Below are 18,476 nucleotides of genomic sequence, written 5' to 3'. Positions count from 1 at the left end.
TAGCAAAATGTAGTTAAATTTTTAGCGATTTAGTCCTTAAACTTTCATATGCAATGATTGCAAATTTATAATTTTCGTTTTGATATCTAGAAATTTTGTTACCTGTTTATATAAAATTTCATAGTAAGAGATAAATCCGTGTAATTTTAAATTATTAAAACAAAATTGTTATAAATTCTGAAATAAATTATTATAAATTTTAAACGACTAAAATTTTACAATTGTGAGAAAAAACAAGTACAATTTTAAATTTTAAATATTAAAAATTAAAAATTAAAATTTAAAATTTAAAATCGAGGAGTCCACATGTTCTTTGATATGGCAGCTGGAGTATAAAGGCGAACACAACACAGGCAAACCTTCGTAGCTATGAAGCTTCTAAAGTTGCTGTTTTGTATAGCTTCTTCTTCTTGTTCATCTGCCCAATGAAACCCTGACCTTGATTCAACCTACTGCCCGCTCTTTCAGTTTGGCAGTATATTTATATGCAAATGAAGCATCTGAAACATGGGTTACTATGCCATGTCCAAGCCATCAAATCCGGGTTTACGCCCACCATTTTCACGTCGAATCAACTCATAAGTTTGTATGCGAAACATGGTCTTCTTGGCGATGCCCACAAAGTGTTCGACGAAATGCCTGAACGGAATGTCTTCTCATGGAATGCGATAATTGCAGCGTATATCAAGTCTCAGAACTTGAGAAAAGCGCGGGAATTATTTGACTCCGCTCATTATAGAGATTTGGTTACTTACAACTCAATGTTGTCTGGTTATGTTAGCTCTGATGGGTATGAGGCTCAAGCACTTGGGCTTTTTGTGGAAATGCAAACAGCCCCTGATATGATTAGAATTGATGAGTTTAGTCTTACAATCATGCTTAATTTAACTGCTAAGTTATGTGTGCTGTCTTATGGTAAACAGTTACATACCTTCATGTTGAAGACTGCTAACGATTTAAGCGTTTTTGCTGCTAGTTCCTTAATTGATATGTACTCTAAGTGTGGATCTTTTAAAGAAGCTTGTAGAGTTTATGATGGATGTGGTGAGGTTATTGATTTGGTCTCTAGAAATGCCATGGTAGCAGCTTGTTGTAGAGCAGGGGAGATAGATTTGGCTGTGGATCTTTTCTCGAGGGAACGGGATCGAAATGATGTTGTAGCATGGAACACGATGGTATCGGGTTTTGTTCAGAACGGTTATGACAAAGAGTCATTAAAGTTATTCGTTAATATGGCAGATGAAAATGTTAGGTGGAATGAACACACTTTTGCAAGTGTCTTGAGTGCTTGCTCCAATCTAAAGAGCTTGAAGCTTGGAAAGGAAATCCATGCTTATGTTTTGAAGAATGGGCTGATTGTTAATCCCTTCATTGGCAGTGGCCTTGTTGATGTTTACTGCAAGTGCAATAACATGAAGTATGCCGAGTCGGTTCATTCAGAATTGACGACGCGAAATGTATACTCGATCACTTCAATGATTGTTGGCTATTCTTCTCAAGGTAACATGGTAGAAGCCAGAAACCTTTTTGATTCCTTGGATGAAAAGAATTCTGTCGTGTGGACTGCTTTATTTACTGAATATGTCAAATCACAGCAATTTGAAGCAGTTTTTGAACTTTTAAGTGAATATAGGAAGGAGGCAGCTGTTCCTGATGTGCTGATTCTTGTCAGTATAATTGGTGCTTGTGCTAGACAAGCTGCTCTGGCTCCCGGGAAGCAGATACACGGTTACATGCTCCGAGCAGGCATCGAATTCGACGTGAAACTAGCCAGTTCATTGGTTGATATGTACTCAAAATGTGGAAGTATCATTTATGCAGAAAGAATTTTCAGAGAAGTTCTTGACAAGGATTCTATTCTTTACAACATTATGATAGCTGGCTATGCTCACCATGGGTGGGAAAATGAAGCAGTTCATCTTTTCAAGGAAATGATGGAAAACGATCTCGAACCAGATGCAATCACTTTCATTGCACTACTTTCTGCGTGTCGACACAGCGGTTTAGTCGAACTAGGTGAGCGTTTTTTCGACTCTATGACTAATGATTACAATATTAGTCCCGAAATCGATCATTATGCTTGTATGATCGATTTGTACGGAAGGGCTAATGAACTAGATAAGGCATTGGCATTCATGAAAAGGATTCCCATAGAGTTAGATGCTGTCATATGGGGAGCATTTCTGAATGCTTGTAGGATCAATGGGAATACTGAACTTGCTAGAGAAGCAGAAGAAGAACTGTTGATGATCGAAGGAGAAAACAGCGCTCGGTACGTGCAGTTAGCAAATGTTTATGCTGCAGAAGGGAATTGGGAGGAGATGGGACGAATAAGGAAGAAGATGAAAGGAAAGGATGTTAAGAAGAATGCTGGTTTTAGTTGGGTTTTTGTGGAAAATAAGTTCCATGTGTTCATTTCTGGTGATAGGTTTCACTTACAAAATGAGGCTATATATTCAACCTTAGCCTCCTTGACTGATGAGTTGCTTGCAGTTGAGGAAGCATTTTGTTAATATCAAACTTCAGCTATTAGTGCTATACATCTGCCTTTTCTCTCGAGGTATTTCTTTGAACAAAACTCTCTTTTTTCTATGGAACTGTGTAGCAAACTCATGCTTTAGTTAAATTTGTGATATTGATTCTTAAGTTAGTTCATAGGTGAAAGATCGATTGACTTACCGAAGTTGGAAGCGTTTTTTTTTCTTCATATATGATCATTTTATGTGATTGTTTTTTGGGTTACTGTCTGAATCTAACTGCTCAAGCCTACCTCTAGTAGATATTGTCCTTTTTAGGCTTTCCCTTTCGGGTTTTCCCTCGAGGTTTTTAAAATGTGTCTGCTAGGAAGAGGTTGTTCTCCTCTCCAACCGATGTGGGATCTCATAATACACCCCATTTGGAGCCTAGCATCCTCTCTGGCACTCGTTTCCGTCTCCAATCAATGTGGGACCCCTTAATCACCCCTTCTTCGGGGCTCAACGTCCTTGGGATCTCATAATCCACCCCCTTCGGAGCCTAGTGTCCTCGCTGGCACTAGTTCCCCTCTCCAATCGATGACCCTTATAAAGAATGCTTTGTTCTCCTCTCCAACCGATGTGGGATCTCACAATCTACCCCCTTCGGGCCCCAGTGTCCTCGCTGGCATTCGTTTCCCTCTCCAATCGATGTGGCCCCTTAATCACCTCTCCTTTGGGGCCCAACGTCCTTGCTGACACATCGTCTGGTGTCCACCTCCCTTCGGGATTTAGGCTCCTCGCTGACATATCGTATGATGTTTGGCTCTGATACCATTTATAACAGTCCAAGCCCACCGCTAGCAGATATTGTCCTCTTTGGGTTTTTCCTTTCGGACTTCTCCTCAAGGTTTTTAAAACCCATATGTTAGGGAGAGGTTTCCACACCCTTATAAAGAATGTTTCGTTCCTCTCTCCAACCGATGTGGAATCTCATAATCCACCCTCTTTGGGGCCTAGTGTCCTCGCTGGCACTCGTTCCCGTCTCCAATCGATGTGGGACCCCCTAGTCACCTCTCTTTCAGGGCCCAAAGTCCTCGCTGACACATAGAATACTACAAGGGGATGCGACCAGTCGTCAACTCCTCTTACCTAGATTTTGTATGACCATTCAGCGAAATCACGTATAGGCCTGCAAGACCTGAATCGCCTCATAATGTACTATAAGGGGATGCTACTAGTTGTCAAATTCTTCCGGCCTGAAAAGTCATATGTTATTTAAATCTTTGTGTTGTCTTTTGCTTGCATGCCATACAACATTGTTTTCAATCTCTCTTTCTAAAACGATGTGGCCCTATTTTCTAAAACCTTTTTCTCAAATCGAGGTCAGAGGCTTGAGCACGTAGATAATACGATCCTAAGTTGGCTTGACTCACTCCTTGTTAAGAGAAAATGAGTATAGTAAAAAAGAAAGCGACCCAAAAAATCTCACCTTTAAATTCAAAACATAATTAATATGCATTTTTCAGCCACCTAGCTTGAAAATTCCACCGCTTGTGTTCCTTCCCAATCCCCCCTCATCAATTAATTATACCGTAAACGATGAAAACCAATACTAATCTATGAAACTTTGCTAGCCTCCGTAACTCCTCTACTAAGTCAACTCTGTAGAAGCAGCAGACTTTCCGTTCCTCTGAATCCCAAATCGACCCAAATTTCATAGCACCGATCTGGTGCCTTTTCTTCTTCAGACACTCTTAGATTTCGCTGTTTATGATTCTCAAAATCCTCTGTTCTTGAGTTGAGCTTTCAATTAAGGTTAATCGCCATTTTCGTCCTTCTGGGTCCCTCTGAAACTTTCGATTTGTGCTGAGCGGGAAGCCATGAATGTCCGCAGAGACGGGGCGTTGATGAGAAACTCCTCGCAAGGATCCATTTTCTGCAAATCGAAGGTCGGGACTGCCATATTTATCGGCGTCCTTTTTGGATTCGTTTTTGCGTTCTTGTTCCCTGCTGGGATCTTCAAATCGAGCGCTCTCTCAGTTCGTGATTCTCGTTCCGTCAAATTCATAACCCAGGTTTTTGTTTACACTTGCCCTGTTTTCTTTCCCTCTTCATTACGCTTCTCGATTTGAGCCTCTTGTTGAATGTTCATATGTGCTTCATTCTGTAATTGTTTTGCTTTATTTGATGAGCCATCATATGCTGAAATCAATGATTCTTATGGGATGATAACCAGATTATTCGAATGTGTTAACATAAGTCTTTTATGCTTCTCTGGTTCTCTGGTGTTCATAATTATGAATTCATATGCTAATGCTATAGATTATGATACCATGAGTTTCTTGTAGAATTATAGGCAATATTGACATGATCTAGTAGTAATTTGATAAACTGGTTGTGCACTAGGCCGATTCGAATTCGTGCGATTCATCTGAACGGATCGACATGTTAAAATCCGAGTTTATATCAGCATCTGAGAAGAATGCTCAGCTGGAGAAACAGATCAGGGAATTAACGGAGAAGCTTAAGTTAGCTGAGCAAGGTAAAGATCATGCACAGAAGCAAGTTCTTGCTTTAGGTAAACAGTCGAAAGCCGGGCCATTCGGAACGGTTAAAGCTGTAAGAACAAATCCACCAGTTATCCCTGATCAGTCTGTCAATCCAAGATTAGCAAATATATTGGAGAAAGTTGCTGTTAATCGAGAGCTTATAGTCGCAGTAGCGAATTCAAACGTGAAGGTGATGTTGGAACTATGGTTTACTACCATCAAGAAAGCAGGAATACCTAATTATCTTGTGGTTGCTTTGGATGATGAAATTGTTCAATTCTGTAAAACAAATGATGTTCCAGTTTATAAAAGAGACCCTGATGAAAAAGTTGATTCAATTGGAAGAACAGGAGGGAACCATGCTGTTTCGGGGACGAAATTCAGCATTTTGAGGGAGTTTCTGCAGTTAGGATATGGTGTTTTACTATCTGATGTCGATATTGTTTACTTGCAAAATCCTTTCAATCATCTTTATCGGGATTCGGATGTCGAATCCATGACCGATGGTCATGACAATGCAACTGCTTATGGATACAACCATGTCTTTGAGGAACCTGCAATGGGTTGGGCTCGATTCGCGCACACAATGCGAATCTGGGTTTATAACTCAGGCTTCTTCTATATTCGACCAACTGTTCCTGCAATTGAGCTTTTAGATCGTGTGGCTAAACGTCTTTCTCAAGAACGTAACTCATGGGACCAGGCTGTTTTCAATGAGGAACTGTTTTTCCCTTCGCATTCGAACTACGAGGGGCTTTACGCTTCGAGAAGAACTATGGATTTCTATCTTTTTATGAATAGCAAGGTTCTATTCAAGACTGTAAGGAAGGATGATAATCTGAAAAAGTTGAAGCCAGTCATTGTTCATGTGAATTACCATCCCGATAAGTTTCCTCGAATGAAAGCCGTGGTCGACTTCTACGTCAACGGGAAGCAGGATGCTCTGAACCCTTTCCCTGACGGTTCGGATTGGTAAACTTCTTTATTTATGTTCTGCAATTCACAGCATTTTACTTGGACAAAACCTTGGCTCCACAAGAGAGGAGCCTGTTCTTTTCTAATCACAGTGATTATTGTTGGCTTCACGTAGTTTTTCTTATGCTTTATTTGATAAAAGAAGGAAAAAGGGAAAGAATTACTCTTTAAAAGGTTTTTGTCAGTGTTGCCACAGAATGAACAATGAATGATAGACTGTTATGGCTCAATTCCTTTGCCATTGGTGTTGTTCATAGTTTCATGGAAGGTCTGAATCTTGATGAGCTCTTTTTGTTGCAGGGTCACTCGTTTAGCATATTGAAAATATTACAAGTTCTTAAAGGAGGAAAATATTATAAGGTTATGTATGGTAAAATGGATACTCTTTGGACATTTTAGTTGCTACTTTTAACATGCGTTCTTATATTATATCAGATCAGCTTCATCGTTGTGAGATTCCACATTGATTTGGAGAGGGGAACGAAGCATTTCTTATAAGGATGCGGAAATTTCTCCCTGATAGACGCCTTTTAAAAACCTTGAGAAAAAACCCAAAGAGGACAATATCTGATAGTGTTAGGTTTTGGCTGCTACAAATGGTATTATAGAGCCAACACAAGGCTCAAAGAGGACAATATCTGATAGTGTTAGGTTTTGGCTGTTACAATGGTATTAGAGCCAACACCGGGCGGCGTGCCAGTAAGAATGTTGGGTCCTCAACGGGTGTGGATTGTGAGATCTCTCGTCATTTGGCGAGGGGAACAAAATATATTCTTTAAAAAGGGAATGTAAACCTCTTCTCAGCCGACATATTTTAAAAACCTGAAGAGAAATTCCGTAAATGAAAGTCCAAAAAGGACAATATTTGCTAACGTTGAATAATATGATTTTAATTTGGTTTTATACATTCAAAAATTTTAAAATATTAGCACTCCACAAATTGCCAATTTATCTGCAGCAAATTCATAAATAAAACCATATTTTTATTGACGGTCCTTTAGTACTTTTTTCGAATTAAGATCCAGTGAAATTCAAAAAATAATAATAATAATAAATAAATAATTGTAGGTCCTAAATCAACCAAATATGTTGTCACTTATTTTACAATATTTAGAACAACCACATTAAAATAGTTGACAGAATCAAAAAAAAATTAAAAAAAAGAAAATTATAAGACAATCATCATCAAAGAAAAGTTTAGAATTAAGATATGTTAAAAGGGAATATTCTCTACAACCCTTTTTTCCGAGTTTTCCTGTTAATGATTTCATCTTGACTCTCCTGATTATGCTTATGAATTGGGTTTTTGTTAATGATTTCATCTTGACTCTCCTGATTATGCTTATGAATTTGGTTTTTGTTAATGATTTCATCTTGACTCTCTTGATTATGCTTATGAATTGACTAACGTTTTTCGAGTCAAATAGCTGGACTACCATAAAAGAACCTTGATTGACGCTCCTGATTAAGCTGGACTACCATAAAAGAACCTTGATTGACGCTCCTGATATTGCTTATGAATTGACTGGCGGTTTTTATGAATTGACTAACGTTTTTCGAGTCAAATAGCTGGACTACCATAAAAGAACCTTGATTGACTCTCCTGATTATGCTTATGAATTGATTGGTGGTTTTTGTTAATGATTTCATCTTGACTCTCCTGATTATGCTTATGAATTGACTAACGTTTTTCGAGTCAAATAGCAGGACTACCATAAAAGAACCTTGATTGATTCCTATTGTACTCATTTACTATACTGAAACTCCTAGATCCGGAGCCCATCATTAGAATGTGCTCGATGGTTTCACTTTTTGTTGATTGAAGGCGGTAGGTGAGCAAGTCGGGTCAATATTGTTAGCCAGCATCTGTCGAGCCAGAGCATAGGGACCGACCTCCAAAATTTTCATGAGCACCGACACAAATGAACAAGAGAGGATAACGTCTAACCATTCCTATAGAAAATAAATAAAATGAAGCGATAAAGAGTGAAGAAATCAAAAGGGGCAAAAAAATTGATGAAATTCTTTAGAACAGCAAGGCAGTCAAACTGTCAAATGGAAGAGCGACAGAGTTTCCTTTCAAAGCTTCCATCTTTTAATTAACTGCCAAATTCTCAAGACATTCTTTGCTTTTTTCTTCTCTTCTTCCTCATTTCATTTCATTTCATTTTCTTGTTGGGATTTCTGATTCATCTCTGTTCTCTTCTCCTTCTCGTCCAGTTTTCCGGTGCCCATTTTCCGGGATACGACATCGAGAAGAAGCGAGTACAAACTACTTCCAGTTGCTTCACATCGATCTCAATACATCAATCGTAAGTCTCAACGTCTTCATTGTTTCTTCACTCCCATGATAACGCCTGCCTGCCACCATGGGAGCTAAAAGGGTCGAAAAGTCGGTCAATGAACGAATGTCGACAACCGCTCCATCGCTTCTTTGCTGCCATTTTTTCGATCCAGGTGAGAGATTTCACCTCTTCTTGGCACAGAAGATTTTGCAGGTACAACGTTTGTTTCTGTTGAGTTTGAACCTAATAGGCAGTTTAGTTCATATGCTTCCTCCTCTATCTTTTCTTACTTTCATTACTACTTTTACCACAGCTCAAAGTTGAAATTTGATCATATCATGCTAAATTAAAAGGCATTGTATCATTAAAATGATAAAATCTTTCCAATCTTGTGATGATCACAAAATGTGAAACTAACAAAGGTTTTACGAACTCGAAATATATAAGGAATTAAATCATTATGATTCAACAATTCAGTAAATTTACATTCATAATAAAGAAAAGAAGGGAGGCTCCAAAAACATACCTTATACTTTCAACTGATAGAAAAAGAGCAATCTGTCTTTTCAAGATAAATTAGAGGAAATACATACACAGAGATAAGTGTTTCAGTTTCCAGTCCAACTTCCATGGAAACCAATACTGCAAACACACAACAAAGTTCACAAAGGATTTCGTGTTGCGTCGGTGATCAGACAGTACTCAACACATTAGACATTACCTTACCAGAGAAGTTCGAAGACCTCGTCGAGCCCATGTTTCGAATGATGTATCTGGTGACTTTACAATTCACGTAGAGTCTACATGCAACGCGTGAAGTATGTCTGTCCCACATATCCCCCAGCCATGGCTCTTCTCACGTTGGATTCGAACGTCTTCGGGTTATCCCTTAACACAGCTGCAGCATCGTGGTTGAGGGGGTCTTCATGATTTGGTTGCTGCAAGAATAGAAAATATAAAATGTGATTAAAAGAACCCCACTGAGATTCTAACTCTATTCAGTTCCTTAAATTTATGCGCCTATTTCCATTTTGATTTCTTAAAAGCATTTGGAGTTTTTTATTTTGGGTCCTAAACTTCACATAAAGAACCATTCCAGTCGTATGAGTGTGATTAAATGTTAACACAGATAAATGTTTGAATGTTTGAAGTAGTAAGTTCGACATCGGTGCAATCGTAAATACCGTGAAAAGATGAAATAATCCGTATATTATAGTGTTGATATTCAGAACGGGCTTCCAGTCCTCTCTTAAAATGTTGAGACAAACATTTCCTTCCAAGTCAATATTAGGATGATACACCTGCAAGTCAAATGTGTTCAGCTACTTCCAAAATATTAAAAAGAAAACACAAATTAATCAACAAGATCAGCATCGTTACCTTTGTCTTGCACTTCACTTTCGGTGGCTCGTGAGGGTACACAGGGGAAACTTGGAAAGAGAAGAGAAACGTGCCGCCTCTGTTAACATGAAATCATATTAAGTTCATAACCGAGGAACAGCTACTGGGTGGGGGGGAGGAACAGACATCTTAACCAAGAAATGGTGATTAAAACATGAAGAAAAGCAGTGTTTCAATACACAGCATATATACAGTTGAACCAAGTCCAATGCAAAGTTCCATTGAAGCATCATTGATAAAAATGATATGACATCCATGCATATATATCTTCAGCTCCTAATATTTCAAGTGATAAGACGCATCATGCACATCTGAGATTCGGGAATTGTGACGTGAACACGTGCATTTCATCTTGAGAAGAACATATTGCAACTAAACTGAAAAACAATGCCTACAAGAGACTACTTACAGATAATATCCTTCATCAGGCTGAATAGTGACCTCAAAGTTCATCAAGTCATCCTTGCCGTTAGGAAACGATATACAACACGTTTTTGGTAGGTTCAATTCACTGATATCTACAATTAAAAATCAAATAATGCCTTGAACTCCAGGTATGAGACCAAATAAAACGAGTATATAGCCATATTACACCACAGTGAATAGAAAAATTAACTGATGTTCATATCATATTTATATCACTTGCATAGCTCAGCAAATAAAGCAAAACACAAGAAGATAAAAAGCCTCTTGCGGTCAAAGCCACACAGATTATAAAAGCTATTCTAGTTGACCTCGATACATAAACTACTAGAGCGTGCGCCAAGAGTAAGCTCGTCGCTTCGCGGTCAAAGCTTGGGAATGTGATTTTGGGAAAATGTAAAATAATACAACCTCTTTTTAGAGTTTGATACGAACACTAAGCCAAACAGTCTAAACAGCCGGGAAAAAGATTTGTGCTTTTTTCCAAGTTCTCATTCTGGTAATCATTGTAGGCATTTATCAAAAGGATCTCTTCTATGTTCTATGAGAGCCCTTCTAGGCTAGGGGGCACTTGGCAACTCACTCGTGGGGCTGCACTCCCTTTGAGGTAAGAACAGTTCCTTTTGATTAGTCCATTCATTCCTGCCCTTCATTCAATGGATCGCTTAGCTCTATTTCTCAGTCAATCCCCTTTCTTGGTTCATCTGATCGATCGAATTTACCTTTAGACAGTGGGCCCAGCCACCAGAATTTCAACTTCATCACGTCACAATAGCTAATTCCAGACTGATAAGTGACTTAACAATAAAGTTCGAGCAGAAAGAGGAATGCAATATCATATGTGAAATCTAAAAAATCCATTACACTAAACTGATCTGAACCTTAGTTAAGACAATGGATGCTAATAAATACAACAAACCAAATGGGTTTCCGTAAAAAGCTCTAGAAAAAGAATGACTACGATCGACAATCTACAAACCACAGAATCATGGCTTCAAGTTCATCAGTTCTTCATCAAAGATGTAAATGAAAAAGAAGTAAAATGGTAACCTTTTTGAAGGCGCAATTCTCCTGCACTTTGCTTCTTGCCAGGAGGTTTTCCATTGGCATTCTGTGCAATCTCTCTCTGCTTTTCCTTCACTTTAAAAAGCTTAATCATTGTTCCTGAAGAGTACCGTAAAAATAGAACATCAAATTCGCAGCACTGCCAGATCAAAGTATTGCAAAAAGATTGTTTTTTTCGAAATGTAGAACGAACGAATGACTAATCCCAATCAAATTATAACAACGAAGATGACGAAACGTTTTTCCTTGGAAACAGAGCTCTTTTATCCGCGGAATTAGACCCTCGGAACCACATATTGGATTACTCCAGTGCAGCACGAAGCCCCTCATTGCGATTTCAGAGCAGTAAATTTAAATAGCAAAGACAGTACAGGCTTAATGCCATTAAAGTCAACTGTGCCATATAACAACACCACGAATGAAATAAAATCAAATCATAACACAGCAGATGATGAAAACGTATCTCCTGCTGCAATTTCAAACACGGTAAATTGAAAGAACAAAGACTGAACACCATAGATGAAGCAAAATCTGAATTCCTAAATAAATGAGAATATTACACTAACAATTGCTATAATAATATCCAATGAAACCCCAAACTTCCTTGGAGAAGTTTCCTCGCATTTTCAAGCCACATGTATTCCCAATACATCGTTTACATAATCATCCAACCAAGAATCAACTGGATCACAAAATATAGCTGATAAGATAGTAAATACTAGATATCCAGCTCCATATGCCAGCAAACGCAGGAACCAAAAGGTAGAACTAAAGATTTTTTTTATAAAAAAAACTCGTTTATAACTTTCCAATCGGCAAATAGACAACGCAAAAGACTCACGGGATCAAAAAACAATTAAAACAAACAGCACGATAATCCATAAAACATCAAATAAAAAACCGTAGCAATTAGGATCTCATCAAAACGCTGCAACACCTATGATTCAAGCCGTAATCAAGATTAGATTCATTCGACAAGCATAAAAACGAACACAAAATCAATGAAGCTTGAATCCTGGATCAATCAATCAATCAATCAATCAAGCTTAAGAAAACAAAGAGGACGCGATCGCAGCAGAAAGAATCAAAAGAACAGATTGGAGATGGAGACTTGCCTGGATTCGAAGGACTTGCAAACGAATTCTTGAGAGGATGAAGGTGAAGATGAAGCTCCGGAAGAAAGCGAGAGAGAAAGAAAGAGGGAGGAGCGATGGATGGTTGGTTCAGAACTCTCTCTTCTTTCTCTCTGTCGTACGTTCCGCAGGGCCAAATTCGGATCCCTTCGCTTTCGAGCTTCGACTGCGGACCGGCGTCATCCACATCAAAGACTCACTCCACCTTCATTCCTACAAACCAATCAAACTCCGCCACGTAGGCACTGTGAGTGACAGCTCGGTCGACTTACTGACCCACTGTGCCGTTTCTGTGAAGGAGGGACCACAGAAACGGAAGCTATCTCCTGCTTCCCGTCTCATCTTTGTGATTTTACACCCGCATCATTATTGTTATTTCATTATATTTTTTTTTCTACATTTTTATATTTATTAAATAAAAAAAATTAAACTTTTAGATTTAAATTAGAAATAAACTAAATTTTACATTTTAAAAAAAAATAATATATCTAAAACCTATTAGATACAAGATGGAAAGTCGGTGAATCCGATATGACATTATTAAAATTATTTTATTAATACAAAATTGAAAATTTTAATTAATTATAAACGATAATTCGAGCGTTAAAATAATATTAAAATAATTTTATTTTTATATATATGGCAAGAAATCATTTAATTTTAAGTATGACCTACCTGCCTTCTATGAGAAATATTTATTTATATTTTATTTTATTTTATTTTATTTTATAAATTATATATAATTATTAATTTTTTTATGACAAATAAGGAAAGAATTATTAATTTTACGAATACCAAGAAGGATAAGTATATATAGTTGACCTCATAAAAAAACTGAAAAAAAATGTATTTAATATTAATAATAAGAAAAAAAATAAAACTATAATAAAATACTTTAATTCCATTATTAAAAAAAAATTAATTATTATATTATTAATTTTAAAACTAAAATAAATAAATAAAAATTAAGGAAAAAAATGATTTGACATGTTTAAGTTTTAGACATATATTCTCGCTTTAATTATAATGAGAATTTAAATTTTAAAAAAATTAATATATATAATTTGATCGTTGTCGAAAACTAAATTAATTTTTAATTAAAATATAACTTTAAATCCACACGACGTCGTTTGGATCAAATGAGGATGAAGATGAAAAAAAGGTATGATTGTATTTATTTTTTCTCTAACTAAATAAAATATTAAAATTTTCAATTATGAAAAATATGATTAATATAAATAGAAATTATGATAAATTTTGATAACTAAATATGATTAAATTATAGGACGGTTTTTTAATTGATGTAAAGAGTGAACTATCGTTCGATAACTAAGTTGACGTAAATCATTTTTTTCGTTATAGCGCATGAAAAATTTATCCTTATACCAATTTGAGAAATTAATTAGAATTCTAACGACTTCGTTACTGTTCTTGTAGTCGGTTTTAATTTTGATCATGTTATGGATAATTTTGGATCCGAAGAAATGACGTGAGCAAAAGTAGGATCGACCTCGAAGCAACTGAGCCATTAGAAGAAGAAGATTATGCCTTGGCCTAATCTTAGCTCTCTCGAGCTGCCCCCAACCTAGGGTATTTATGTTCAATTCGGTTCGGTTCTACTATTAACCTAGTTCACGAGGGAAACATGAACCTCCTATACATGCATTGTTGTAACTCGAAGAGAGGTAACAACACTCTCCTACTCTAAGCTCTTACTTATTGGGTTTTTCTCTCCCTCTGACTCGGGTATCGAAGTGTGTGTGACAAGTATCACATTGGCATGCATTTTTCTTGTCTTGATGTCCATGCTCTTCCTCCAAACAAATTTGTTGTTGTCGTCATATCAAAGTTAGAATCGTTATCTACTAAGAACTTGTGATTGAACACCACCTCAGTCTCGGTCTCATCTCTAAGAGGGGTGATCGAGGAAAAACTAGAAGAGAGCTAGAGAGGCGGGTAACCAAAATAGATTGCACTTTAACTAAATTTTTTGGAAATACTGGACAAGTAGAACCCACCGACAAAGTCGGGAGGTGCTACTTGCACAATCCCAACAAAAGAAAAGCTCGATTGGTCGAGAATATACCAAAAAAAAAACTAATTTTAATGCTCAAAAACAAAAGGAAAAGTTGATGGAGCGTTCGAAAAAAGCAGCATGAGATTGCACGCAACAAGGCTAACTAAATAGAAGATCTGAAATCAGTGATACATACTGTGTCGAGGAGTCCCAATTAGGGTCGAGGCAAGACCAAAACTTCGGGTAAAAAAAAGGGTAAGAATACAATCGCAACAGATTCGTTTAAGTATTACCGAGAAACACCAAAAACAAGTCTTGGTCGGGGACACGTATAAGACAAAAAAAATTCTCCCTAACAAGAAAAAAAAAATCCATAACTAAATACGACACATGAAAGGAGATGTCTAGAAAGCAAAAATAGCAAAAGGGTTTGATCTCGAGATTACCTGCTACAAATCACTCTCATTTACCCTAATGAAACGTGTCGTACATGCTCCAAGCCCTAGATATCCATATTTAGCAAGGATCAGTTCACATATCAACACAATTCATAAAAGGAACGGAAAGAACTCTAGATTGATACAACAACGATAACTATACGTTACTTTATTTGCAAGATGCGATGAAATAAATATATTAAAATATATAATTTAAATTTTGGAAATAAGATAAGATTTAAACTATACGGTAAAACAAAACATATGAAACAAGTGTCGCATTTACTATGTTGCCATATATATAGATATTTCTCAAGAAATTAAATGTTTTCAGCACAAAATGTTGAATTAAGGTGCAATGATCAATGAATTAGGAGAGAAAAACATTTTTTTTATATATATATTTGTTAAGTAATTCAGATTTTTTTTAGAATCCAAATTTTAATACCAAAAAAAAAATAATAATAATAATAAATAATAATTGTTATTTAAAGTGGAAGGGTGACGGTGAGTTCTTCATCAATTTCTGTTTCCCAAAAGATCTCTTTTTTCATGTCTCTCTCTTCTTTCCTTCTCGTGTTATTTTGAATATTCCTCGTCGGGTTTGGATCGTGATTCTGCACGAGCTTACTTGCGTAAATCGTTGATTATAGGCTGATCTCGGTAAAAAATCATTCTAAACAGCTTTCAACGAGATTCGGTTTCTATGCTTTTAATATCTGAGTTGAATAGTTTACTTTTAACTTATTTTTTTTCAATATTCTTTGATGGGTCTCGACCGTGATCCTGCACGAGCTTACTTCATCTCCCTCTTCTCTACTATATTCAACAACTTGCTTGTTTCTCGTGTTTTTTCAATATTCTTTCATGGGTCTCGGTCGTAATCCCACACGAGCTTACTTGCTCGAATTGTTGCTTATGGGCATGTCTAGAATGACCGAGACACGAGCTTTTCTTGCATTTCCTTGCTTTTGTTCATGTGATCTCTGAGTTCTCGAACTATTACAAAGTTCAGAGTATCATGACATCTCAGTCCGTCTTAGATTAATGCATATTAAGATTTTAAATTTCTTTCCTAATTTGCATCACTTTATCAAAATTATTTAGATTTAAAAAATTTACACGGCATGCTGTTAATCTCACGTAGGAAACTAAACCACCAACCGTTAATGATAATTGATATCTTATTAATGGACGGTATATGGTTTATTTAATTAATGTTATTTGGAAATAATTTTTGGCAATGCAATTTATGACGTCATAGAATTTGACTTTGATTATATTTTTGTTGGGTATTCATCACTCATTTTTAGTTTTTTTCTTTTTTCATTCATGCACGTGTTTGATTTCTGTTACATGCATGCATGAAACATTAATGCCACTAACTTTTGTAATTAAATCTTTCCATAAATAAGAATATTAGAAACTATTTTATCTCATAAAAAATATATTCCTTTTTTAAAATTTTAATACTATTTTTAAACTTTAAAAAATATTATTCTCCTTAATTTCGAATATAAATCATTAATACTCTGTATCAAAAATATTTTTGAATTTTGAAAAATAATATTCACTTCAAAAATATTTTTAATATTTTTTAATCTTAAAATTTTAAAGGTATTTTTTAAATTTAGTTTTTAAAAATTAGGGTATTAATGAAAATTTGAAAGTTTAAACGTATTTTAAAAAAAAAAAATTGGAATTTCTCAAATATTTTTATAGACAAATATAAATTTTAGAAATATTTTTATTAATTTAAGTTTTGTTATTAGTTTTTTAAAGAATAATTATATTATATATATATATATATATATTCAGGTGCTTCCTTTATATTATATGGTTGTATGTATTATTTAATTATTTATCATATGTCTTATTTTTTTAATATAATATGAAAAATAAACATAGATTTTTTCAAACAGTTTTGTAAATTTAAAATACCACAAATTTACTTCTTTTTTTTTCATAATTTTTAACCTATTGTTTTAATTATAAAATATTTTAATTTATGTTCGATTTAAATTTTCAATATAAAAATATATTATCGAATAAAATGATTTTTAGATTATTCGAATAAAATAGTACAAATTAATTAATAATAATTGAGTGGTAATTATAATTATTTTTAATAAAAATTAATTAATTTCTTGTTTTTTTTATATTTTTTTTTTTGAATGTGGCATTTTTGTTATTTAGTTAACATTTAAGGGCAAATCAACAAGATGAACAACAGCGTTGAGTACCGGAGCAACAAAAAGCACAGAGTGATTTTCGTTATGGGCTGCACTGCTACTGGAAAATCAAAACTCTCTGTCGATTTGGCCACTTTCTTCCCGTCGGAGATCATCAACTCCGACAAGATTCAGTTCTATGAAGGCCTCGACATCATCACCAACAAGATCGCTGAATCCGATCGCCGCGGCGTGCCTCACCATCTCCTTGGCGTAATCCAGGATCCGGACGCCGACTTGACGGCCGCAGAGTTCTGCCGTCTCGTTGAAGATTCAATCGCTGAGATTATTGGACGCGGACGAATTCCTATCATCGTTGGAGGATCGAACAACTACATTGAGGCGCTGGTTGAGAATCCGATTGCGGATTTCCGTTCGCGATTCGACTGTTGCTTTGTCTGGACTGATGTTGCTCTGCCAGTTCTGAACAGGTACATTTCGAAGCGAGTGGATCAGATGGTGGAGGCAGGGCTAGTGGAAGAGGTTCGAGAGATGTACGTTCCTAATGCCGACTATAGCCGCGGAATCCGCCGCGCAATCGGCGCTCCAGAGATGGATAGTTACTTCAAATCAGAGAAAAATGACGATAGTTTGCTGAAATCTGCGATTCAAGAAATTAAGGATAACACCTGTACTCTCGCGCTCCGTCAACGCGGAAAAATTCACCGCCTCCGAGACGAGTTAGGTTGGGGAATCCACCGAATCGACGCGACGGCGGTGTTCGAAAACAGCGGAGAAGACACGGCGGATGTCTGGATGAATACGGTTCTGAAACCGAGCTTGGAGATTGTCAGCAAATTCCTCAACAAAGAGCACAAGGATTATCGGATCGAAACAATGACCAAAAACGGATTCACCACTAATAGCAGTTACGGAGAACTGAAAGCAAAGTAGAATCTCGGCTGCAACGCGATCGGATTTGGCCTATTTCTCACATTCGCAGCTTTAGGTCTGATCACAAACTGGATTTGTCGTTGAAATTCGATTCCAAAGGCCACCACAGCTTTCGTATATGAAAGAAAATAAAGATCAACTGTTCGAAGATAATCTGTTCCAAAGGTAAGCATTACACCTATAAATCTCAATACCATCATAGTCGTACTTGTCCAAAACATGTTGTCTGTAGCATGTATAATCATGTTATTTCTATCTTAGTTGTTATAAACTATCACTATGTTGTTCAAGCATCTGCTAATCTATAATAATACTTTCTTAGATCGTTTCAAATATTTTTCAAAATTTTCTTTTAGGCTCACTCAAGTATAGCACAATCGCATTCGAAATCTAATCATACAATGAATTATCCAAAATTTTCATAAACAATTTTTCCATATTTTAAGTCATTTTTTTCATTTTCACGGAAATAAAATTTTTTGACTTGACTTTTTTTAGTATATTTATAAAAATAAGAAACTTTCTATTTGTGTAATAATAAATATTTTTGACATTTTATGGTGTTAATTGGATTAATTTATTTAAGTTGTGTATTTTATTTTTGTCTGAT

General features: G+C 36.0%; 4 protein-coding genes across 4 annotated transcripts; 3 read left to right on the top strand and 1 right to left on the bottom strand.

Moving 5' to 3' along the window:
- The first annotated feature begins 312 nt into the window (after positions 1-312).
- Positions 313-2,709, top strand: LOC147789336 (LOW protein: PPR containing-like protein). The gene has a single exon (XM_087117968.1). It carries the CDS (start codon positions 486-488, stop codon positions 2,511-2,513), a length of 2,028 nt encoding a protein of 675 aa, XP_086974094.1. The 5' UTR covers positions 313-485; the 3' UTR covers positions 2,514-2,709.
- A 1,272-nt stretch (positions 2,710-3,981) lies between these two features.
- LOC111811458 (arabinosyltransferase RRA3) lies at positions 3,982-6,242 on the top strand. Its single transcript, XM_023698316.2, has 2 exons — positions 3,982-4,531; positions 4,863-6,242. The coding sequence occupies exons 1-2, from the start codon at positions 4,337-4,339 to the stop codon at positions 5,979-5,981; spliced, it is 1,314 nt and encodes a 437-aa protein (XP_023554084.2). The 5' UTR covers positions 3,982-4,336; the 3' UTR covers positions 5,982-6,242.
- A 2,464-nt stretch (positions 6,243-8,706) lies between these two features.
- Positions 8,707-12,463, bottom strand: LOC111776259 (NEDD8-conjugating enzyme Ubc12). The gene is made up of 6 exons (XM_023655662.2): positions 12,270-12,463; positions 11,140-11,253; positions 10,076-10,184; positions 9,646-9,724; positions 9,450-9,566; positions 8,707-9,203 (listed from the first exon to the last, which is right to left on the bottom strand). The coding sequence occupies exons 2-6, from the start codon at positions 11,246-11,248 to the stop codon at positions 9,066-9,068; spliced, it is 552 nt and encodes a 183-aa protein (XP_023511430.1). The 5' UTR covers positions 11,249-11,253; positions 12,270-12,463; the 3' UTR covers positions 8,707-9,065.
- A 2,818-nt stretch (positions 12,464-15,281) lies between these two features.
- Positions 15,282-18,062, top strand: LOC111811906 (adenylate isopentenyltransferase 5, chloroplastic). The gene is made up of 2 exons (XM_023698961.2): positions 15,282-15,404; positions 16,938-18,062. Exon 2 carries the CDS (start codon positions 16,964-16,966, stop codon positions 17,864-17,866), a length of 903 nt encoding a protein of 300 aa, XP_023554729.2. The 5' UTR covers positions 15,282-15,404; positions 16,938-16,963; the 3' UTR covers positions 17,867-18,062.
- The last annotated feature ends 414 nt before the right edge of the window (positions 18,063-18,476 follow it).

The sequence above is a fragment of the Cucurbita pepo genome, chromosome 15, assembly GCF_057944985.1.
Source record: "Cucurbita pepo subsp. pepo isolate OVF chromosome 15, ASM5794498v1, whole genome shotgun sequence".
In the NCBI taxonomy this organism is placed as follows: Eukaryota; Viridiplantae; Streptophyta; class Magnoliopsida; order Cucurbitales; family Cucurbitaceae; genus Cucurbita; species Cucurbita pepo.
The sequence above is the reverse complement of the archived record's forward strand: the minus strand, read 5'-3'. Positions and strand labels throughout refer to the sequence as shown.